A 26,158-nucleotide genomic window follows, 5' to 3' on the forward strand; every position below is an offset into this window, starting at 1 on the left:
GCCGGGTTTTCTCTGTGTATATACCGATGGCTCCAAAATTCCGCAAGAAGAGTGTACAGGATGCGCTTTTTTCTGCCCTCAGCTCCAGATCCGCAAAACCTTCAAACTGCCTAGAGCACCTCTATTTTTACGGCGGAGACAGTGGCAGTTTTGGAAGCACTCAAGTTTGTCTCTAGCACTTCCTTCCCAAAGATATTGATAGTATCTGACTCGCAAAGCATTCTTAAAAACATTCAGTACAGTCGATGGAACAAAACAACCAACAGTTATATCCTGGACGTGATATCTGAATATTTTCGCAGCACACGCACGGACCGGACGATCCATTTGTTGTGGGTACCTTCCCACTCTGGTATCCTCTATAATGATGAAGTTGATGCATTACCCAAACAAGCGGCAACCTTAGGCACCGTCCTGGATCTGCAGCTTCCTTATACAGACTACTTACGTGAAGTCAAGGTTCACGCAAGCCAACAATGGCAGGAAATGTAGAACGTTTCTCAACAGACAAAAGGCGGTTATCACGCAGTGCTATAACCTCAGATTCCTTCACAGCCGTGGTTCATGAGGACACATCTGGACCGATCCACGATTTCTACCATCATAAGACTCTGCTTCAATCATGCCTCTTTCCCACAACATCTACATCGGATCAACGTTTACAGTTCACCAGCATGAGAGTGTGATCCTGAGCCGGAAGCTGATGTCAACCACATCTTATTTATGTGCCCCAAATTTGACCATGAACGGTTGGTCTTTCTGAAGACATTGCTGAGTATGGGCTACCATCTTCATCCATCAGCTTCTTCTCTTTTGTGTACTAAAGACGTTCGTCTATATGAAGTGATAGTTAACTTCATCAACAGTACTGGTTACAATCTGTAGGTTTTAATGGTGTACACAAATTATAAATATGTCTTGCTGATGAAGATATTTCAGAATTGGTGTGAATTGTAAGCCAAGACACTTTTAGTTATTTTCCAATTCAATTCAATTTTTAAAACATTATGTACAAAACTGTAACAGTTAAGCTTTTTATTCTTGTAAATATGCATTTCTGCAAAAAAAAAAAAAAAGAAAAGTCATTGGGAAAGTGGAGGATTCCAAACGGCGCAGCATAAGATTATAAGATTAAAACTAATCATCTGAAAGGAATATTTAGTTTCGTATTATATTACAGTGCCAGTTTTGTCAAAAATTAGGAAGCATGCATGCAAGTCCGGAGGAACAGCCACTGCAACGACTACAGCTGTCATGAAATACGTGAAGAGTATTGGCAGTTGCGAATTCGTACAACCATCACCTGTGTAATGGAATGACGGTAGTGAAAATTATTGCTGGACTACGACTCGAAGCTTCCCGCTTTACACGAGCGTCACATCAACCGCGTTGGCTTCCCGTTCACGACTGACGGCCAGGCCCAAACTTAAAATCGTCGTCGTTCGAGCGTGACAACCTACACTCGTCCTTATTATGTAATTCACATGCAAGGGGAGGATATTTTTTAACTGAAACTCGCTGGCTGGTACCGGTGGATAAATACGATACTGCAGAGCCTCAGTTTGTAAGAAGTACCGTGAATACATTTCATGTATTTCATGATGTTTGTAGCCACTGCAATGCCTGTTCCTACGGAAGTGAATGCATTTCCGAAGTTATATTGTACCACACTTTTTAACAACACAGGCCCTGTAATATCGTATTTATCCTCCGATATGAGGCAGCAGCTTTAAATTAAAATGCTCCCTTTCTCCTTCTCCCCCCCCCCCCCCCTCCCAGCACTCCTTTGTACGGGTATTACACCAAGTGTGCCAGTACATGTTGTGACGCACGAACGACGACGTAATGGAGTTTGGGTGTGGCCGTGAGTCGTGCGCGGATAGCAAAAGAGGATAAAGAGACCGCTCGTTTGAAGGAGGAAACCCGATTTCGTATCCCGGTCCGGCACAGATATTCATTGTCGTCATTCCATAATACAGCCGATGGTTGTCCGTATTCGCAGCTGCTAATATATTTTATGTATTTCTATATGGCTGCAGTCGCTACAGTGCAACATTCCATCGTACTTCTTAACAACACAGGCACTGCATATACACTCCTGGAAATGGAAAAAAGAACACATTGACACCGGTGTGTCAGACCCACCATACTTGCTCCGGACACTGCGAGAAGGCTGTACAAGCAATGATCACACGCACGGCACAGCGGACACACCAGGAACCGCGGTGTTGGCCGTCGAATGGCGCTAGCTGCGCAGCATTTGTGCACCGCCGCCGTCAGTGTCAGCCAGTTTGCCGTGGCATACGGAGCTCCATCGCAGTCTTTAACACTGGTAGCATGCCGCGACAGCGTGGACGTGAACCGTATGTGCAGTTGACGGACTTCGAGCGAGGGCGTATAGTGGGCATGCGGGAGGCCGGGTGGACGTACCGCCGAATTGCTCAACACGTGGGGCGTGAGGTCTCCACAGTACATCGATGTTGTCGCCAGTGGTCGGCGGAAGGTGCACGTGCCCGTCGACCTGGGACCGGACCGCAGCGACGCACGGATGCACGCCAAGACCGTAGGATCCTACGCAGTGCCGTAGGGGACCACACCGCCACTTCCCAGCAAATTAGGGACACTGTTGCTCCTGGGGTATCGGCGAGGACCATTCGCAACCGTCTCCATGAAGCTGGGCTAAGGTCCCGCACACCGTTAGGCCGTCTTCCGCTCACGCCCCAACATCGTGCAGCCCGCCTCCAGTGGTGTCGCGACAGGCGTGAATGGAGGTACGAATGGAGACGTGTCGTCTTCAGCGATGAGAGTCGATTCTGCCTTGGTGCCAATGATGGTCGTATGCGTGTTTGGCGCCGTGCAGGTGAGCGCCACAATCAGGGCTGCATACTACCGAGGCACACAGGGCCAACACCCGGCATCATGGTGTGGGGAGCGATCTCCTACACTGGCCGTACACCATTGGTGATCGTCGAGGGGACACTGAATAGTGCACGGTACATCCAGACCGTCATAGAACCCATCGTTCCACCATTCCTAGACCGGCAAGGGAACTTGCTGTTCCAACAGGACAATGCACGTCCGCATGTATCCCGTGCCACCCAACGTGCTCTTGAAGGTGTAAGTCAACTACCCTGGCCAGCAAGATCCCCGGATCTGTCCCCCATTGAGCATGTTTGGGACTGGATGAAGCGTCGTCTCACGCGGTCTGCACGTCCAGCACGAACGCTGGTCCAACTGAGGCGCCAGGTGGAAATGGCATGGCAAGCCGTTCCACAGGACTACATCCAGCATCTCTACGATCGTCTCCATGGGAGAATAGTAGCCTGCATTGCTGCGAAAGGTGGATATACACTGTACTAGTGCCGACATTGTGCATGCTCTGTTGCCTGTGTCTATGTGCCTGTGGTTCTGTCAGTGTGATCATGTGATGTATCTGACCCCAGGAATGTGTCAATAAAGTTTCCCCTTCCTGGGACAATGAATTCACGGTGTTCTTATTTCAATTTCCAGGAGTGTATTATACAGGGTGCTCCACTGGTAGTGACCGGGCCAAATATCTCACGAAATAAGCATCAAACGAAAAAACTACAAACAACGAAACTCGTCTAGCTTGAAGGGGGAAACCAGATGGCGCTTTGGTTGGCTCGCTAGATGGCGCTGTTCATAGCTCAGACGGATATCAACTGCGTTTTTCTAAATAGGAACCCCCATTTTTATTGTATATTCGTGTAGTACGTAAAGAATTATGAATGTTTTAGTTGAACCACATAAGTACGTGGTATCACGTAACATTACGCCAGTGCGGGCGGTATTTTCTTCGTGATACATTACCGCCGGCCGCGGCGGCCATGCGGTTCTAGGCGCTTCACTCTGGAACCGCGCGACTGCTACGGTCGCAGGTTCGAATCCTGCTTCGGGCATGGATGGGTGTGATGTCCTTAGGTTAGTTAGGTTTAAGTAGTTCTAAGTTCTAGGGAACTGATGAAATGAGATGTTAAGTCCCGTAGTGCTCAGAGCCATTTGAACCATTTTGATACATTACCCGTGTTGAAATGGACCGTTTACCAATTGTGGAAAAGGTCGATACCGTGTTGATGTATGACTATTGTGATCAAAATTCCCAAAGAACGTGTGCTATGTATGCTGATCGGTATCCTGGACGACATCATCCAAGTGTCCGGGCCGTTCGCCGGATAGTTACGTTATTTAAGGAAACAGGAAATGTTCAGACACATGTGAGACGTCAACCACGACCTGAAACAAATGATGATCCCCAAGTAGGTGTTTTAGCTGCTGTCGCGGCTAATCCGAACATCAGTAGCAGACAAATTGCGCGACAATCGGGAATCTCAAAAACGTCGGTCTTGAGAATGCTACATCAACATCTATTGCACCCGTACCATATTTCTATGCACCAAGAATTCCATGGCGACGACGTTGAACGTCGTGTACAGTTCTGCCACTGGGCACAAGAGAAATTACGGGACGATGACAGATTTTTTGCACGCGTTCTATTTAGCGAAGAAGCTTCATTCACCAATAGCGGTAACTTAAACCGGCATAATATGCACTATTTGGCAACGGAAAATCTACGATGGCTGCGTCAAGTGGAACATCAGCGACCTTGGTGAGATAATGTATGGTGCGGCTTTATGGGAGGAAGGATAATTGGCCCCCCTTTTATCGATGGCAATCTAAATGCTGCAGTGTATGCTGATTTCCTACGTAATGTTCTACTGATGTTACTACAAGATGTTTCACTGCATGACAGAATGGCGATGTACTTCCAAAATGATGGATGTCCGGCACATAGCTCGCGTGCGGTTGAAGCGGTATTGAATAGCATATTTCGTGACAGGTGGATTGGTCGTCGAAGCACCATACCATGGCCCGCACGTTCACCGGATCTGACGTCCCCGGATTTCTTTCTGTGGGGAAAGTTGAAGGACATTTTCTATCGTGATCCACCGACAACGCTTGACAACATGCGTCAGCGCATTGTCAGTGCGTATGCAAACATTGCGGAAGGCGAACTGCTAGTTGTTGAGAGGAATGTCGTTACATGTTGCCAAATGCATTGGGGTTGACGAACATCATTTTGAGCATTTATTGCATTAGTGTGATATTTACAGGTAATCACGCTGTAACAACATGCGTTTCCAGAAATGATAAGTTGACAAAGGTACATGTATCACATTGGAACAACCGAAATAAAATGTTCAAACGTACTTACGTTCGGTATTTTAATTTAAAAAACCTACCTGTTACCAACTATTCGTCTAAAATTGTGAGCCATATGTTTGTGACTATTACAGCGCCATCTATCACAAAGCGAAAACAGTGTTCCAACTAAAACATTCATATTTTCTTACGTACTACACGAATATGTAATAAAAATGGGGGTTCCTATTTAAAAAAAAAAACGCAGTTGATATCCTTTTGACCTATGACAGCGCCACCTAGCGGGCCAACCATAGCGCCATCTGGTTTCCCGCTTCAAGCTAGACAAATTTCGTTCTTTGTAGTTTCTTCGTTTGACGCTTATTTCGTGAGATATTTGGCCCGGTCACAACCAATGGACCACCCTGTATTTATCCGCCGATGCGAGGCACCAAATTCCAATTAAAATGTCCCCACTCCCTTGTAAGGGAATTACAGCAAGTATTCGAGTGCAGGTTGTGCACAACGACATGTCGAAGTTAGGGGTATGGCCGCGACTCATGCACAGAGAGACAAAGAGCCGGCACGGTGGCTCGGCGTGTTCGGGTCAGAGGGTTAGCTTCCCCCTGTAATAAAAACCTAAGTTAATTGATCAACGACGATCTTGAAGAAGCGTCATGGGAAGTCCGCTTCGAACGAACAGAACGAAAATGTGGGATCAACAAAAAAAAAAAGAAAAGTTAAGGTGACCGCTCGCCTAAAGTCGGAAAATCGGTTTCGAGTCCCGGTGCGGCACAGATTTTCACTGTCCTAATTCCATTATACAGCTGATGGCTGTTTGTATTCGCAGCTGCGAATTCATTTCATGCATTTAATTTTTTATCAGCACAAAGAACTTACGCTGCGCCGTCTTAAGCTCACAACAACTGTGCCAGGCGACAAGCGCCAGTCTCAAAGGACACCTTGACATGACTCGTGGTATTTTATCATACTTTCTCAAATAATACTATCAGATGTGCATTGAGTGTTTAGCTGAGACTGAACCTACTAGGTTCTCTTATAACAGAACAAACTTCTTGCGTCGGCTCTGGACCAACTGTCCTCTCAGTTCCTGCAAGTCATCAGCTTTAGAAGATAACTCTGGTCATGAGATAATTTTCAGAGCCTGTTGAATGGTCTCGGCTAACGCACGAATATAACGAACAGCAAGTCTCTGGGGCGGTCTGCAGGTCACAGCAGCCGGGAGCAGCTTCTGAAAATGACAATGGAGTGTAGAATATCTTAAACGCTCTTGAGCAATGTCATCAGCTGTTTTTATCTTGTAATAAAATTTCCCAGTCGTTAGTAAATAGTCAAAGTAAGCAGTTCTACACCATTTACATCAAATCTGTGAATAATTTATTTAACTGATATATGACGTGTTGGTCAACATTGTCATTTAGACACACACGCAGAGGACTGTTCACGTCACATTGCAGTGTTTTACTGTATGTGAAAAAATTACACGTAAGTGGTGACAGAGAACTGAACAGAAGTCCGATGCTCAGTGAATTTTCCTAAAATAATGTGAACAGAACGGAGGGAGAGATGGGGAGAGAGTGAGAAACAATCAGTATTGTGTCAAAGAAAAACTATTGAACGGCTCTCTTCCATTTCTTCTGGGATCTATACGCCAATGAATTCACGAAACACCACAGGAAAAATTACACTGTGGGAACTTTTAAGATGCCTGTGTATTGATTTTGAGGGTAGCGCTACGAACATCGATACAGAAGGGTAAGCAGTATACCAACACCTGCCTCACATTCTTGGTCATTCAAGACTTCGTACTGTCTGAAATACTAATTTCCAACGACTGGTTCCTCATCTCAAAAAAATCCAGGTTCAGATCCTCTGTCATATGCGTAATTTTGATCCCAAATGCTTGAGACGTCTTGTGTACGATCGCATGTGTCCCACTGAAGGCGATCAGTGAATGTCTTCGGAGACTTCTGGTCTGTAATCTTCTTCCGAAACCAAGCTGTGACGTTAGGAGTAGTCTACTGGAGAAGCGAGATCTGGCGATGGGGGCATTGATCGTCAGTGCGTCGGGCGGGTAGGATTCCCTCAGATAGGCAGTGAGCGATGGTGCAGTGTTTCCTCCGGACGAACGATACAGGCAGGGCTGAGGTGGTTGGAGGAGACAAAATCCCAATGACAGTGAACAATAAATAACAAGGATGTTTCTTCTTCAGGGCAAATACGTTACAGGCTTTACAAACACGGCCATTAAAAGCAGATACACCACATAAACCACGGCGATGAGAGGAGTTCACTGAAACTTTATACATGATTCTACGATAGATATGAAGTACGCTACAACTATCTTTTATGATGAATATTACAGTGCATAATTGAAAATAATAAGAATTAAATCATTATAGCGATCACATCATATGAGGTATCAGCAAACACTAAGACAGGCTGCATTTGAAATCCTGTGTGTATATCAGAAGTAGCAGACGATGTTATTGAAGACAGATAAGCAAATACACAGCCGTCAATTCTCCACAAACTATACATAGTATAAAGGCAACCTGAGTTAACCATTTCTTCACATAATCATCCCAGATCGTTACTGCCTACAGTTACCTGCTGGATTTACTTTAAGTGATTGTGTGTGCAAGTGGCCTTTAGTGAAAGAGTACATGGTATGCAAATAGAATAGCTAATTCACAGGATAAGATTAAAACTATATGGTCAGTTGTGAAGGAAGTGTCTGGTCAGCAACACAAGGTCGACAATATAAAGTCAGTTCGAAGTAAAAATATTTCTGTTAACTGATAAATCAGATATATGACCAGTATTTAACAATCATTTTCTGAGAGTTGCTGGTGAATTAAATAAAAATTTAGTTTCTACAGTGAATCATATTACATTCTTGGCAAATGCCTTTCATAGATTGACGTCTGAAATACTCCTCTATGATACAGACAAGAGGGAGATTGAGTCAATAATTAAATCACTGAAGACTAAGGACTCTGATGGTTATGATGTAGTGTCTACCAGAATATTAAAGTACTGTGCTGCACATGTTAGCCATGTATTTAGCCATATTTGTAATTTTTCCTTCAGGAAGGATCAGTTTCCTGAGCGATTAAAGTACTCAGTAGTAAAGCCGCTTTCTAAAAAGGGGGAAAGGGATAATGTAGATAGTTTTAGACCTATTTCTATGCCATCAGTGTTTGCAAAACTTACTGAAAAGGCCGTGTATGTAAGGGTAATTGATCATTTTATATCACACGTTTTGCTATCAAATGTACAGTTCGGCTTTAGGAGTCGTTTAACAACTGAAAATGCTATATTTTCTTTTCTCTATGAGGTACCGGGTGGGTTAAACAAAAGGTTTTTAGATTAAACTAAGGCATTTGATTGTGTTGATCACAAAATATTCCTCCAGAAGTTGGACTATTACAGAATACGGGGAGTAGCTCACAACTGCTTCCCCTTACCTTAGCAACAGGCAGCAAGGCGTCATTATTCACAATGTTGATAAAGGCTGTGATGTGGGGTCTGAGAGGGGTACTGTCAAGTTGGGGGGGGGGGGGTGCCCCAGGGATCAGTGTTGGGCCCACTCCTGTTCCTTATTTATATAAATGATATGCCCTCTAGTATTACAGGTAACTCTAAAATGTTTCTGTTTGCTGATGACACTGGCTTGGTAGTAAAGGATGTTGTGTGCAACATTGGCTCGGTTTCAAATAGTGCAATACATGATATAGTTCGTGACTTGTAGAAAATAAACTAAAGCTAAGTCACAGTAAGACTCAGTTTTTACGGTTTCTAACACACAATTCAACACAACTTGTTTTAATTTCACAGAACGGGCATATGATTAGTGAAACTGAACAGTTCAAATTCCTAGGTGTTCAGATAGATAGTCGTGGAAAGCCCACTTTCAGGATCTTGTTCAAAGACTTAATACTGCCATTTTTACTATTCGAACGGTATCAGAAGTGAGTGATCGTTCGCCACGAAATTTAATCTACTTTGCTTATTTTCATTGGTATTATATTCTGGGGTAACTCTTCCCACTGTAAAAGGATATTTATGTCTCAGAAACGGGCGGTTCAGGCAATAAGTGGTGTAAGTTCACAAAACCTCTTGTCGACCCCTGTTCACGAGTCTGGGTATTTTGACATTACGGCTGGATATATTTCGTAAACCACATCAAATACTGACGAATCGATTCCACAGACCGAACGTGAGGAGAGAGGTTAGTGTAATTGGTTAATACAAACCATAAAAAATGCACGGAAGTATGTTCTTTAATGCAAACCTACGTTTTTTTTAAATGGAACCTCGTTAGTTTTGTTAGCACATCTGAACATATAAACAAATACGTAATCAGTGCCGTTTGTTGCATTGTAAAATGTTAATTACATCCGGAGATATTGTAACCTAAATTTGACGCTTGAGTACTACTCCTCCGCTGTTCGATCGTGTGTATCGGAGAGCACCGAATTACGTAGGGATCCAAAGGGAACGGTGATGGACCCTAGGTACAGAAGAGACTGGAACAGCACATTACGTCCACATGCTAACACCTTTTTATTGGTATTTTTCACTGACGCACATGTACATTACCATGAGGGGTGAGTTACACGTTCGACGGGCGTTTCATAGGACGTGGAGGACGCATAAATTGGCCAGCCCGTTCTCCTGATCTTACACTTCTGGACTTCTTTCTGTGGGCTACGTTAAAGGAGAATGTGTACCGTGATGTGCCTACAACCCCAGAGGATATGAAACAACGTATTGTGGCAGCCTGCGGCGACTTTACACCAGATGTACTGCGGCGTGTATGACATTCATTACGCCAGAGATTGCAATTGTGTGCAGCAAATGATGGCCACCACATTGAACATCTATTGGCCTGACATGTCGGGACACACTCTATTCCACTCCGTAATTGAAAACGGAAACCACGAGTGTACGTGTACCTCACCCCTCATGGTAATGTACGTGTGCGTCAGTGAAAAAGACCAATAAAAAGGTGTTAGCATGTGGACGTAATGTGCTGTTCCAGTCTCTTCTGTACCTAAGGTCCATCACCGTTCCCTTTGGATCCCTACGTAATTCGGTGCTCTCCGATACACACGATCGAACAGCGGAGGAGTGGTACTCAAGCATCAACTTTAGGTTACAATATCTCCGGATTTAATTAACATTTTACAATGCAACAAACGGCACTGATTACGTATTTGTTTATATGTTCAGATGTGCTAACAAAACTAACCGGGTTACATTTAAAAAAACGTAGGTTTGAGTTAAAAAACATACTTCCGTGCATTTTTGTATGGTTTGTATTAACCAATTACACTAGCCCCTCTCCTCACGTTCGGTCTGTGGAATCGATTCGTCAGTATTTGATGTGGTTTACGAAATATATCCAGCGGTAACGTTAGGTGACTCACCCTGTATATATTCCTTACTGTCGTTTCTTGTGAACAAGATTAGCATATTCCCAAGAATAAGCAGCTTTCACTCGGTTAATACTCGACAGAAAACAAATCTGCATTTGGATCGGATTTCCTTAACTCTTGTGCAAAACGTTGTGCAGTATACTGCTGCATCCATTTTCAATAAGCTACCACTCGGATTCGAAAATCTTAGCAGTAATCCACGCGCATTCAAATCGAAACTGAAGAGTTTCCTCATGGGTCACTCCTATTCTGTCGAGGAGTTCCTTGAAAACTTAAGCTGATTCTTATTTTATTGTTGATTGCGTTTACTTAAACTATGGACTGTCTTTTTTCGGGTTCTTGAAGTTTTATTTTTATCTGTTGTTACTTTTATGTTGTAATTTCATGTACTGACACGTTCCATGACCCGGGAGATTTGCTCCTCAGTTTGGTCCTACGGAACATGAAGTGTAAATAAATAAAAATCACTTGGGAAGCGCGAATAAGAAAGGTAGAACCCAAGAATAAAAGGATGCGTACCTAGACTACACAAGGACGCTCTCTCCTCTAGCACGTCATACGTATTTCGTGATGTTAACGTAACTGTTTCATACTGTAAAACAGGTTGTGTGCACTAATTTTACTACTATCTTTTGTTATACTGTATTCTCGTTATAATAAGCAGATTTTACTACTATCTTTTGTTATACTGTATTCTCGTTATAATAAGCAGTCGCAAAACAATCATATTCTAATATGATTATATATGGGAATAGTCTAATTTTAAATGGTGATCATTGCTTCAATATTTAACCGGGATTCAGTAGAGTGTGAATCCATGGTGAATACTTAGAGGTGAGTAGGAGCAGGCACGCCATCCTTAGTCCGCAGACTGCCGCCTTTGGAGGCTTTCGCCTTTTGCGAGTAATGTTGTTTCTGGGGTTGTTTTTAAGCAGTCGAGATTGACTGCGAGGTGAAGCAGATGTGCTAGTTAACTACTTTGAAATTGTGTTCTAAGAGTGCCGACTCGTACTTTGATCTTTGACACCGTTTTCAGCTACTAAGCACACATACGAGCTTTAACTTTATTTTGGGGGCTTGAGGAAGCTGAAAATTTTCTATGTTTTGCTGCAATTAATTTGAGAGTTTTGGTGCACTCCTTTGCCTGTTTTTGTAGTGGTTATTTAGGATAGTGAGTTTCAGTCTTATGGTACGACTAATAATGAGAAACCGTGAGTTCGAACTTAGGAATGTTCGATTTTGAGTATTGTAATTATTACGCTGTCCTATTTAGTTAATTCTGCTACGGTATGCTATTATTCTTTTTTTTTGCGTTTCAATGCACAGCTGTGTAAGGTCACCATTCGCAAACGTGTAAATTTTTGCAGCAGACATTTATTAGATTTAAAAGATAACTTTTCTGTTTCGATAACATTTTTAATACCACAGGAAATAAATATGCAGCTTATTTATTTAATATTTCGCTAACATGCCACCTAATCCATGATGGTGTAAGGTTCAGTTATTTAAGAAATGCATGGGATTCAGAACGCTGATGTGTGACCGACTCCTATGACATTAAAGCGAGCCAAACTCCTATGACATTAAAGCGAGCCAAGTTAATAGCCCAGGTCGTGCGTTGTCCACGCAAATTGCGGACTTTAAAAACGCCGATGCAGTCGTAAAGTTATGTGGAGGATGACTGGACGGCGGTTCCAAATTTATGTTTTCCGTGATTTATCTAAATAACTCAAACCAAATGGGAGTTTATTACTTTGAAGAGGGCTCGGCCGTGCCGTCACTAATGATCTCATCATCGGTGACCATTAAACCTTAGTCTCCCTTCTTAATAAGAACTCAATATTGTAAACTACCGTGACCCTAGCTGTATAAACGATAGGTGCCTATCAACTTCACACACACACACACACACACACACACACACACACACACACGTGTACTCCAGCAAGGAAACAAATGATAACGACCTGGAAAGCAAACGATTGACTTTCCAAAGTTCATTATAGACGTCTACTCGAAACATTTTGCTGCAATTGCAGTTCAATCATACGGAAATGGAGAGTTTTTCCGAAAACACCGTGCCGAGTGCGGTTACTAAAGGAAATAAGAGTAGATGGTACACAGAGAAGATTTTTTCAGTATCTGTAGATAGGTGAATATTTCCAAAGGAAATCGACGTTGTTCGATGAATCATCCCTTTTTTAGACCCTTTTTAATCCAAGCACTTCGTTCTTCGTCTTACATCCGTATTGTTCTCTTGGTTCTTGTACAAATTGTATATTACCTGTCTTTCCCTGTAGTTTACCCCTGTATTTCTCAAAATTTCGAAAATTACACCATTTGACATTGTCGAACGCTTTTTTACGGTCGACAAACCTATGAATGCGTCTTGATTTTCCCATAGTCTTGTTTCCGTTCTCAAACCGACGTCAGAAATGCCTCTGTGGTGCCTTTATCTTTCTTAAAGCAGAACGTATTGTCTTCTAACAGATTTTCTTTTCCGTTCTTCTGTATACTACTCTCGTCAGAAACTTTGATTCGTGAGCTGTTAAGCTGATTGTGAGATAATTATCGCACTTGTCAGCTCTTGCTACCTTCGGAATTGCGTTGATGACGCTTTTCCGAAAATCTGATGGTATACCGCCAGACTCATTCATTCTACAAACCAAAGTGAATAGTCGTTTTTTTACCACTTCCACAGAGATTTTAGAAATTCCGATGGAATGTTATCTACGCCTTCTGCCTTATTTGATATTACATCTTACAAAGATCTTTTGAATTCTGATTCTAATACTGGATCCCTTATCTCTTCCTTGTCTTCTTCTTTTTATTATTCTATCGCGTCATCAGACGAGTCTTCCCCCTCATAGAAACCTTCAATGTACTCTTTCCACTATCCTCTCTCTCCTCTGCATTTAACAGTCGAATTCCCATTGCAGTCATAATATTACCGTCCTTATTTTTACTGTCACAGAGGGCTGTTTTCACTTTACTGTATGCTGAGTCAGCCTTCCCGACAAACAATTCTTTTTCGATTTCTCCACGTTTTTCATCAGCCTTTTCACTGAGCTTTCTATTTATTTACTTCTGAAATTACTTGTATTTGAATATTCCTGAATTTTCCTGAATATTTTTGTACTTCCTTCTTTCGTCGAGGCTCGGACCCTGCGTCTAAGACGTTTTGATTACTAGTAAATGATGCTACCCCTAGTCCACGGGTTGTGGTATGGGTGATGTATAGCAAAGTTTAGAACCATTGGTGATGTGCAGGCAATATGTCGCAAAGCAGTTTTCTTTGCAAAGTAATGTCAACACTACGCTTTGGGTCCCTGCATATAGAAAAACCGTGATGTTCCACCCCTAACGATCTCGTTGAAGGGACGTAATTACTAATGTAAGTTCCTTTCCGTTGTGTCCATTTGTAGTTCCACTTAAGGTCTGCAGTATCATGTGGGCTCGTCAGCAATGTTGCGTGCTTCAAGGAATGCACAAAGAATATGCTGTCAGATACACTTCATTTATCGATAGTACTCAAAACTCGTTTGCTATTCTATCCATAACATTCTAACTATTAAGTATCAAATGTGCTATAAGAGAATATTCGACAGTCTCGGCAGAATTTCGTTACTATATATTTATATCCGTTGATTGCAAAGGAGAATCAAATGAACAAAAAAAAAAAAAAAAAAAAAAAGTTCTTTCTCCTACATTCAGGTCTTTAGATCTCTAACTTATCTTCATGGTCTCAGGAGACACCAGTCGCTATGGTTATTTGTAAACTGCTAGTGTTCAGCGATATGTGTGGGGCGCCACGTAGGACAGATAAGTTGCAGCTCAACACCTTAAGAGCTTTGAGATTTCTTTTCTGCACACACTATTAGTCTTATATTCAAGATCTCTCCAGACGGACGGATACCTTCACGAAAACTCAAATATTTTGGGGCGCAGATGGGTGCTGATGGATTCACAAGCTACTGCTGAAAGTTATTTCTTTGATTGTAAAACTATTGTTACTGATTTTTCCGGCCAACTATGAAAATTGCTTCTGTGACGCTCACCAAATAGCAAGACGTTTTCCACTATTTTAATTTTTCTCTTGCATGAATCTTACGAATTTTATGTAAGTGTGATTTAATTTAAAAGCCGGCCAGGGTGGCCGAGCGGTTATAGGCGCCACAGTCTGGAACCGCGCGACCGCTACGGTCGCAGGTTCGAATCCTGCCTCGGGCATGGATGTGCGTGATGTCCTTAGGTTAGTTAGGTTTCAGTAGTTCTAAGTTCTAGGGGACTGATGACCTTAGAAGTTAAGTCGCATAGTGCTCAGAGCCATTTCAACCATTTAAATTATAAAGTATGATTATTCATTCATCGCTTCTTCTATGCTAAGGATGTTCCGGAGTTAAAAAATTAGATTTGTTTGAATGAATGTTTGTGATATGTCTAAGTTACGTAACACGTTTTTGTCTACAAGTAAATTACATTTACAGCTGCAAATTTATGTAAGCTAAGCATAACATTGGTTGACATTACAGTCTCAGATTAGAGAACATTATCAAATAGTTTTCGCAAAGGTTTTCAAGCTTCTTATGGATAATCCGGCTTGCACTTCGTTAATAAAGGTTACTTGACATAGGGAATAAAGAATAACTGTTTCTAGTTTCTTAAATGACCAAGTAAGATTCCATTTTAAAGTATTTAGTGGAGTTTACAAATAGTTTAAAGTGACAATTAATACTCCAGCGTGAAGTCTCACAGACCTGAGTGGGAAGCTGGTGTCCTGTTTCAGCATCAGCCCATTTTCCTGGAGGCAGCCTGGATAGAGAGATGGAAGGGTTTTAAAGGTTTCCGTCGTTAATGAACTCACTGCACCCATTATGCTCAAACTGTCACGCAGTTAATTTGATAATGTAATAAGCAAATTCAGTTAGATACTGTAATCGATTCCTTAACGCCGCATGAAACCTGCAGACAATATTCACTACTGCCAATGATTTGGCAACAGATTACTTCTTCTTCTCCTTTCCTTTTATTATGGTGAGGGGGGACCTGTTATTTTCCGCAGCTTTGGGAACATTCATTAACTGGTTCGTGACAGGGAAGTTGACTTAAAAGGACCAGAGTCTCATAAACTTGTACGTCACTGAAAGCAATCCCAAGCATATATAGGACCGGGAAATCGCTGTGTTCCGTCTCCACACAGCCGGAATGTGGGAGGAAGTCCTCTGTGTCATAAAAGCTGCATTATTTGAGAGATTTGAAGGAACCATTTTGGTGAGATAAAATGCGAAAGCTTGGCAAGTCGCTAAGTATTTGAGACCATGCCATCAGGCATTGTCTGCTGCCACGCCAAGAAAAAAATGTACGTTTAAATACGGCTAACAAGAACTGTGATAGGCACACAGTAATTATTTTCATAGAAGGCGAGTTTTCCCATGCGTATTCACGTGCAAGCCTTTTGGTTGGCTGTGGTTGGAAACCTGTCCTTTGGTGAGACATATCTGTCTGCATTCCGGCGCCACACCACAACTAATTAAGCATGAAAATATCTGCGAGACGGAGAGCACACACTTGTAGCAGCGACTGAAGAGAACAGATGCTCCAGGTCGTTACAGAAAACTGCAGATAGCGATATCTCTGACTTACAGCAGAGTACAGAGGTCGAGCTGGTTTCACAACTTCCAGCCATCACGGGAGTCATCTTCCACGTTCACACCGTATGTATAGGAGTAGTAAACATGAGACAGTGATGCAGTCACGGAGTTGAGAAGGGTGTGAGGATAGTTTATTTACATCAGGATTTAATTCCACAGTTTTAGTGTTTGCATCCAGCTACTTTCTACCATCATACAATCTGCTGAATCTGTTGGTGATCGTACTTGCTTTTCTTGGGATCTTTCTTTAAATCTCCAACCATTTTCGCAGTCGTTGGCTTTATCCGCCATATAGTTCCATATTATGTTTTGACGTATCCACTGATCTGTATCAAATCTACAGTTCATAATTACAATCCTTGTTCACTTGTTAAGTGTTTATGTGTTTTATTTAGTAGGTAAAATTTTGTTTAATGGCTTTTGGTAAGAAACCAAATTTTTATGGTGGCCACTATTTTCCTTTTCGACTGAGGTGAGCCCCTTCACTACTACATCTGTGTGACGTGTGCTACCCATACCGTCTTGCTTAATTGGGCCACCCCTAATAATTTTCATTCAATAGGACACCTGTTAAGTGACATTGCTTCTCTTAAACTTGCTTGATCTTACAGGGAGCTTCCCTTCTCTGTAGGTGACTGGGAATCAGAAACAGCTCAACTGACACCTAACAGAGCCGAAGTCAGAGTCCAAATCACCCAGGAAGATCTGGTGCGACTTAAATAGGATACAAACAGGCACGCCAGAACTAGGGCTACCCTACACTTGTGGTGCATCATTGGTAGCCCTGAATGTAAGTGTAGAGCAGCAGTAACGTCCTGCAAGTCACAGCTGAAGCTGTAAATCGGATATCAAATACTGGCATACATGGAATACTGTGTCAAAGTTATTTTTGTAAAGAATATGTGATTTGTATAAATTTTTGTTTAATTTGTGCTTGCAGTTTTTCTTTTTGGAATTTGTGGTCTGTAGTTCTTTTTCTCTCGTATTTGTAATTTATAGATGTTTGTTTATCATACAACAAATGAAAAATAAATAATTAAATAAACCAGTAGCAGGAAGCCATGTAATCACGCAGCCACTTGCAGCTCAGCAACAATTAGAAAATATGTAAGGTGAAGAAAATGTGCTAACTATACCAGATAAATATTTGATGATTTTGTGAGATTTACAGCAGCAAAATGTGTGTTTAAATTAAGCATTGTACATCCCTGTCAGAGGTTTTAAAAGATTATTTAATTTCAATTAAATTAGATGAAGCTTCTGTCCTTATTCAACATCTGAAGTTATTTTCTTTTAGCTGAATCATTTTCTGTTATTTAAAAGTTGTCGACCTGATCACAAATAGCAGAATTTTTCCACCTGTGCAGAGTAACCATAAGATACATATTTATTTTAAGGAAATCGAAGGCAGTGCAGTGATCCTCCTTTGGTGATTATTGATTATGATAATGAAATATAATGTCATTTTCATGCCTGATCATAAAATATTTTCTTCTTTTTTTTTTTTTAATAGAATTTTGCCAAATGAACTAATGAACACAGTGTCATGTATGTTGTTTAATGTGTGCTGAAAATACAACTTTGACCATTAAATAGTTAATTGCTTTCTGTGCTGGTACATTTTAAAATCTACTTTTCAGAGAAAAGCATTGTATTTGCCAGAATTTTTCAATGTGTTATGGTTGTAAAATATGTCCCTGTGATAGACAATGAATGTCAGATAGGATAAGTATTAATCTGAGAAAGGAGACTGATTGTTTCATTTATGTTTTCTTATGGTGATTTACCAATGTATCACTACTAGGTAAAAAATATATGCCATCACTACCCTCTGTAGGCTTTCTTCTTTGTAAGGTAATGTTTCCAAAAGTTTGTTAAATTAAAAGGAAGTTGTTTCATAGTTTATTAGTGTCATTTGTTTTTTGAATGGGTTATTTTCTCTGTAGCAGAATATGCCCTGTATTGTAACTCCCTGCTAGGTCTAAACTGTTTGATGAACTGGAAACTTGAACCCATAACAATGACAGTTGTGGAAAATAACAACTGTAATTTAAGTTGAAAGGTGGTGTTGGAATCAGTCAGTGATTTCATTGGCATTTAGAAATGAAAATTGACTACTGTGAGTTTAAATTTATGTTTCCTGTAGACAAAACAGATTTTGGTAAGTGATTTTACAGGCACAGATCATTTTTAAGATTCTGAGAGCGACTTGTTGTTCTTATAACTCTAACTGCAAAAAAAATGTGACTTAGCATAATATATGTAATGGCAACTATTTTACACAATTATTCCTGGTGTTTTATCTAGTATGTAGTTCCCACAGCAGAAAAGAGCTTTGCACATTCACTTTTACAGCTTTTAACTGCCATTTTCGGAAGCTCACAATATATTCACAGGTCCTTAACAATTTGTGCTCAAAACAAGCTCTTGGGTGAAATTTGTTAAAAAGAAAAATAGCTGCATGAATTCCGCTTCATTACCTTTTGATATCTACGGTCACCATACACCTAAAAATATTATGAAGTACATGAATATTGTATATGTGATAAAAGTTGTGACTAGAACCTCCTCCTCTACACATCATAATAACTGTGAAAACTATTATTTGATGAGGAGTACCTGCTTAACTTTTGTCTGTGTATAAAATAAATATTGCAGAGGAGTCTATTAGATATATGGTATTATACTTCCAGATTTATAAAGGATGAATTGAACTTTGAGGTAATTGTTTTTTTTTATATTTGAATTTTTTGTTGTTTTAGCCTTAGTACTTATAACAAAAATAGTTAAAAGGTAGTTTTCATATAGCTTTGTGAATCAAAAAATATGAAATAGTGATCTATTTTAAAAATTTTAAATTTCATTTTAATATACAATTATACAATCTATCTTTGCTTATAAAAATCTCTTTACGAGCCATTTACCATCTGAATTAAATATATAATATACAGAGTCTCCTCAGCAACATTATTTATCATAGTAACAATAACGAGATTTTAACATAAAATTTCATATTTATAATTTTTAATTATTAACAGTGTGAAGAAAAATGGAAAATGTATAATATGAATATTAAAAGTGGCTTGATTTTAGTTGACTCTGCTGTGTTATATTTTTGTTAGATACAAAATGAAATAGTAGCATTAACTTTAAGTTTTCCAAGCTCATAATAGTGTATCAAATTCAATAGTATGATTTAGAATTTGTTTTGCATTCTGAAAAACCATACTACCTGATATCAAACTATAACAAATCAATATTTTATGAAAGAAAGAACATAAATACTGACATCTAAATGGATGTGCTGTGCATCACCGAGATAACACAAAAACTAAACTATAGTTGAACAGTTTTATTTCTATAACCCAAATATACTCTAAATTCATGATATAAATTGCAAATGTGCATAATGAAAAGTACAACAATAGAAGGCTATCAGTATTGACTGCCTCCAAAAAGCTTACTTTTCATAATTCTGTAAATAACTATGTAATGCTGGCATTTATACAACATTTTAACCACAATAACAAAATTTCAGTATGACCATATAGCCACTTCTTATCATATATCATTTCAGAAATAACAATACACAAATCTGTCAAACAATTTTCTCATACAACGTTCTTAAAAATCATTTCATGAACATGGATTTGTGCTTATCTGGAACGCAACATATCCAGCTAACATATTTGACAGAAAGATGTTTTATATACCAGTAATCAGAGCACAGGAACTTGCACATATATTTCAGATATATTATATGCTTATTTTAGAATATAACAAAGCACATTTACTTTTCATATGACTGTACTTCAGTCTATCATTGTCTTCATTCAGCAAGAATAACAAAATATGGCTGAAGCACCACAAGGGTCATACACTCTATTCATTCCTATGGAAGGACACAATCAGTCAGCTTACACAATCTCAGTGCCATAATTATAATTTTAGTTTAAATGAGGTGATAAACTGATTTTTCACTATTAAAGATACATATGTGTATGCTGTCCTTTGAAGTTAAGCAAGAACTTGTCATATCTATCAAACAGATGTTCATGTGCCACAGCTGATAATCATTGTTCCTGCTGAACATAAAACAAAAATGACAACAGCAGCTGGAACAAAAAACTGCTCTAATTGGTAAATTTTGAATGCTGCTGGTTGTTAACCTAATGACTGAACTGGTATATTAGGTATTATGATTAACTTAAATGCTATAAATTATTATTAATTCTTTAGTTATTATGACCCCTTTGGACTTCACTGAATGGCAGGAACTGGAATGGAACAAAATGATTCCTGGTAAGCAAACGCAAATGATACTGATTAATTAATATTTAAAGTTTATTTTTTTAATTATGTTTCTGTGTTGATGAAGTAATATATTTTAAGAACTTTGATTTCTTGTTATGTATTGCTTCAACACCTAAAATACAGAAAAAAGTCATCTCTCCTTCTGTGTATAGTCATGATCCCTTTCAAAAGTTAAAAAAATATTCTTGGTTGGTTTAGAGGCTACAATGAATTGTATTTCAGTATGATGTAAAACTGTCAGTGAAACAGATAACTAATGTGTGTAATATATAAATGAATAATCGAAATAAGAGCTTTTCCATATGCGTTAATATGATTATATGTACCTGTTAATGGACTAATTTTCAGTAAAATATTTGTTACCAAAAACATCTGAGTGTGAAATCTTATTTTCATGTACCTTAGTGTTCATAACTGACAGTAGAATTTACATGAAAACAATAGAACATCTTAGTTGAAAGAGGTATTAAGGAATTTTTTCCTATTAGAATTTACATTATTTATTTTCTCCTAAAATTTATGTCTCAAAGATCAATCCTGAAAATATCTGTCCTCTTGAGATGATAATAAATGATATGATCTTACAAAAATCTGACTTTCTAATGATTTCTCTAGTAAATTATTGATATTTTTATATTGAAACAAATAAATTACTGAGAAGCCATAGCAGAAACCTCTGTATAATTATTAAATAAGTAAAATATAGTCTCTGTGAAAACCATCTGATCATTTGGGCACTTCTTTGTTTTAATACTAAATGATCCTAGAATAATAATAATGAAAGTGATAGAAAGCAGTGTTGGTACTGTACACTGTCTGTTTACTATAGGTAGCGCTGTGTAAAATTAATTTAATAAAAATCAAACTGAACAAAAAACATTAGATTTGAGTGTATTAGACTGTGAAGAGCAACATAATTTATGTGCAAGAAATGTTAACACATATGCTTTTGTAATCAGTTAATTTTCACAATTACTATATTTTACCTATGAAGGCAGTTTATTTTTATAATTATCGTTATTAAATATATATAACTCTTTATAAACAAGAGATTTTTTGGTCTAATCTATCAATTTTTAAATTAGATTTTCTATACCCTTTATATTGGTGCAATTTTAGTAGTCTTTTAAGCTGATGAATATATAATGAAGGTTTGAAAAATGTAAGAAATTTAGTATAAAAAGGAATGGTTTTTAATTAATACCCTTTGCATTGCAAGAGTCGATAGTGTTTCATCAACTCTAAAAATTTTGCAAGTTGAATGTTTTTATAACTGATGCTCTCTAACAACATACTGTCGTCAGGTAAAAGTAAAAATGGCATTATGACTCACTTCCATAGCTGAATGTACATCATGAAGTTCCTGGGCTGTGAAATGTATACTCTTACAACTTTAAGTAGTTTGAAATCATAACTAAAATAACAACTGAACAGAGCAATATTCCTTTTGCATTTCTTAAGATTTAATCCAAAAAGAGGAAAAGTGGAGAACAAAAGTTAAAAAAAGATACTTGTACTTAACGATTTAACTATTGAATTTTTTCACAAGTTTTTATAACTCTATGCCAGAACATCTTAGAACCTTGGAACTTATTGTATGTTTTCCATGATAACATTTATTCGTTTTTAAATGCTGTGTATACATATAGTTTTATATACAAAGGTACATTTACTGCAAATGAAGCACCGCGCAGAGGGATAACTCTTTAAAAAATATTTTCCACTCAATACAGGGAGTCTCGTTAAAATCTCTCTTGGCGATGCTGTGTGTTCACAAGCAGAGCCTCAAGCAACCAACTTTGCAACAAAGCGCCTTCTAAACAAGAATGCAAGATAACAGACAACACGGACTGGAGAGCATCGTTGCTAATCGAATGGGTCGGCACAATTTTTACTTTGAACCGGAATCAAATATTACATCAAACAGAGTGCATTATTTTTTTTTGCCAAACTTTATTTTAAGGACTTTATATATCTTTTGGCAGTTAATCACCCACGGAATATTGTCAGATTCCTGGCGTGTATCACAGAAAATAATTTAACTTTTTGTTATTATTATTATTTATTATTATTATTATATACCTCTATACATAGTATTTTACATATCATCCGACGGTGGATTACAAAGAGTACAGTTCTTTTATGACACCCAGGAAGATCATTGTTTTTTTCTGAATTATTTAAAATACTTATCTGAAAGTTTATTTTATTTGTTTTTAAGTTAACGAGACAATAGCATAGAAGTCGATGAAGGAGTTGCCGGCTGTCGCAGCCGTACAGTCGTCCACTGTCGAGTGTCGTTGCGGAAGAGACGTCACTGCTTAGGTGCAGAGTGGTCGTTGGTCCCGTACTCGGCCACGAGTGTGCTCGCCGTCGCCACTGCTCCTCAGCGGGCGCCGCGGCTGCGGCAGCGGCAGCGCGGCGGTCTGCGGGCGCTGATGCCGGCGCCGGCGCCGGCGAGTCCGGGCGGCGGGTGGCGAACGCTGCCGCCCGGCCGGCGCTCCTGTTAAATGATGGACTCGCGGTTGCGCTCGTTGTCCTCGGTGCTGGAGCCGCCGCTGGACGCGCCGCAGATCTGCATCTCGATCTCGGCGAGGCGGTGCTCCACCTCCCACTGCTGCTGGCTCAGCTTGATGCTCATCGACGCGTTCTCCGTCTCGAGCACCATGAGCCGCTCGCGCAGACGCTTGATCTCCGCGATTAAGGCCTCGTGTGACATCATGCCGCCGTCGTCTGCGGTAGCGGCGGGCGCCGCCGCCGCCGCACCGCCTGCCGCTGCCGCCCCCGCCGCCCCCGCAGTGCCGCCCCCGCCGGGATCGGGGCCGGCGCTGCTGGACGCCGCCGCCGCCGTCGCGCAGGCCACGGCGTATGCTGCGCACACACAGAATGCGTCACTTCCGGCAAGGAAGCTGCGAGGTACGAGTATTATAAGCGTACTTGCCGAGGTTGCAGGTGGACATTTATTGAGCATTATACGTGGTGTCCTAGGATGAATGGTCATTGTAAGGGGATTGGTAGAACGAACATTCTAGGCAAGAAAGTCTAATAAAAATGAGGTCTAAAATCTGTATCTTAAGGACTATAATACTTAATGAGTAGAAGAGATGTTATGTAAATTGAAAGAGGAGGGGGGGGAGGGGGGGGGAAGGAAAGAAAGGAAAAGAATTATTGATGTCAGCTGAATCGGAATTTTATGCAGAATCAGTGCGACGAGTGAAAATGTATGCCACACCGGGAATCGACCCCGAGATCTGCTTACCAGAAGTAGCGTTAACCACTGCGTCATCCAAACACAGTGTTTGTGTGAATTGTATGACATGATCAGGCAACGAACTCTCTTTACATTCCACGTTTACTGAATTTTTTTTCTTGTTTTAATCCGTAGTACTATCTCACAGGATTTGGGAAGATCTTGCAGTAGAAGAGATTTTTTTCACCGTACCGAGATGAAGAAGTGCTCGTTGCTCTTGAGGTATGGTTTTAGAACCCATGTTTAATAGTCTTTTTGCTTCGAATGATGGTTACTGTCTTATCCCTGAACACTGATCATGCCTCCTTGGACACCCTGTACATTGGAAGGTTGCAGTTTAAAATTAGTATGTTTAGGACCAGCATTGCCTTTACAGAACATTATTCTTTCCAAAGAATGAAAAGACTCAAAAGTAAGAACACAGTTAAAATACACTCCTGGAAATTGAAATAAGAACACCGTGAATTCATTGTCCCAGGAAGGGGAAACTTTATTGACACATTCCTGGGGTCAGATACATCACATGATCACACTGACAGAACCACAGGCACATAGACACAGGCAACAGAGCATGCACAATGTCGGCACTAGTACAGTGTATATCCACCTTTCGCAGCAATGCAGGCTGCTATTCTCCCATGGAGACGATCGTAGAGATGCTGGATGTAGTCCTGTGGAACGGCTTGCCATGCCATTTCCACCTGGCGCCTCAGTTGGACCAGCGTTCGTGCTGGACGTGCAGACCGCGTGAGACGACGCTTCATCCAGTCCCAAACATGCTCAATGGGGGACAGATCCGGAGATCTTGCTGCCCAGGGTAGTTGACTTACACCTTCTAGAGCACGTTGGGTGGCACGGGATACATGCGGACGTGCATTGTCCTGTTGGAACAGCAAGTTCCCTTGCCGGTCTAGGAATGGTAGAACGATGGGTTCGATGACGGTTTGGATGTACCGTGCACTATTCAGTGTCCCCTCGACGATCACCAGTGGTGTACGGCCAGTGTAGGAGATCGCTCCCCACACCATGATGCCGGGTGTTGGCCCTGTGTGCCTCGGTCGTATGCAGTCCTGATTGTGGCGCTCACCTGCACGGCGCCAAACACGCATACGACCATCATTGGCACCAAGGCAGAAGCGACTCTCATCGCTGAAGACGACACGTCTCCATTCGTCCCTCCATTCACGCCTGTCGCGACACCACTGGTGGCGGGCTGCACGATGTTGGGGCGTGAGCGGAAGACGGCCTAACGGTGTGCGGGACCGTAGCCCAGCTTCATGGAGACGGTTGCGAATGGTCCTCGCCGATACCCCAGGAGCAACAGTGTCCCTAATTTGCTGGGAAGTGGCGGTGCGGTCCCCTACGGCACTGCGTAGGATCCTACGGTCTTGGCGTGCATCCGTGCGTCGCTGCGGTCCGGTCCCAGGTCGACGGGCACGTGCACCTTCCGCCGACCACTGGCGACAACATCGATGTACTGTGGAGACCTCACGCCCCACGTGTTGAGCAATTCGGCGGTACGTCCACCCGGCCTCCCGCATGCCCACTATACGCCCTCGCTCAAAGTCCGTCAACTGCACATACGGTTCACGTCCACGCTGTCGCGGCATGCTACCAGTGTTAAAGACTGCGATGGAGCTCCGTATGCCACGGCAAACTGGCTGACACTGACGGCGGCGGTGCACAAATGCTGCGCAGCTAGCGCCATTCGACGGCCAACACCGCGGTTCCTGGTGTGTCCGCTGTGCCGTGCGTGTGATCATTGCTTGTACAGCCCTCTCGCAGTGTCCGGAGCAAGTATGGTGGGTCTGACACACCGGTGTCAATGTGTTCTTTTTTCCATTTTCAGGAGTGTATTTCGAGAAAATGAACCTGAAACGGAAATGCGCAGCATCATGAGCTTTTTAGTAAGCATTTTATCTCTCGCACATTATTCATATACAAAATGATCGTTGTTGCATTAGGATGACGAGATTAGCAGCGTATAGCAAAAGAGGAACTGGAAGATGTGTGGGTTCGGAAAAGTGCCACTCAATTCTAACATTTAATGAAACGAATGATAGGCGAATTCAGCGAAAACAGAAGCATTAACCGTTCAATGGAGAAGAACTTCCGTAGCCCACGGCGACATGGTACATCCGTCTTAACACCAAGCTGAACCCTATGTTATGGTACAAGTGCCTGCAATAAAGCCATACGACACTCCAGAGAGATAGAGCTTGTGGCAAAGACAGTAAATCGGCCCACGATGGGTCTAACTCGTTATCTCACTAAATTACTTCTCAAAATCACTTCGACGCAGGGAGTGTCTTGTGTAT

General features: G+C 41.0%; 1 protein-coding gene across 1 annotated transcript in view; it reads right to left on the reverse strand.

The window, feature by feature from the left end:
* Positions 1–23,083: 23,083 nt before the first annotated feature.
* Positions 23,084–26,158, reverse strand: part of LOC126234834 (cyclic nucleotide-gated channel rod photoreceptor subunit alpha) — a 1,223,148-nt gene continuing 1,220,073 nt past the window's right edge. The window contains exon 16 of the mRNA XM_049943575.1: positions 23,084–23,323. Coding sequence (XP_049799532.1) covers positions 23,097–23,323 — 227 coding nt within the window. The 3' untranslated portion in view covers positions 23,084–23,096. The remainder of the gene's footprint in view (positions 23,324–26,158) is intronic.

Source organism: Schistocerca nitens, chromosome 2 (genome assembly GCF_023898315.1).
Source record: "Schistocerca nitens isolate TAMUIC-IGC-003100 chromosome 2, iqSchNite1.1, whole genome shotgun sequence".
NCBI lineage: Eukaryota > Metazoa > Arthropoda > Insecta > Orthoptera > Acrididae > Schistocerca > Schistocerca nitens.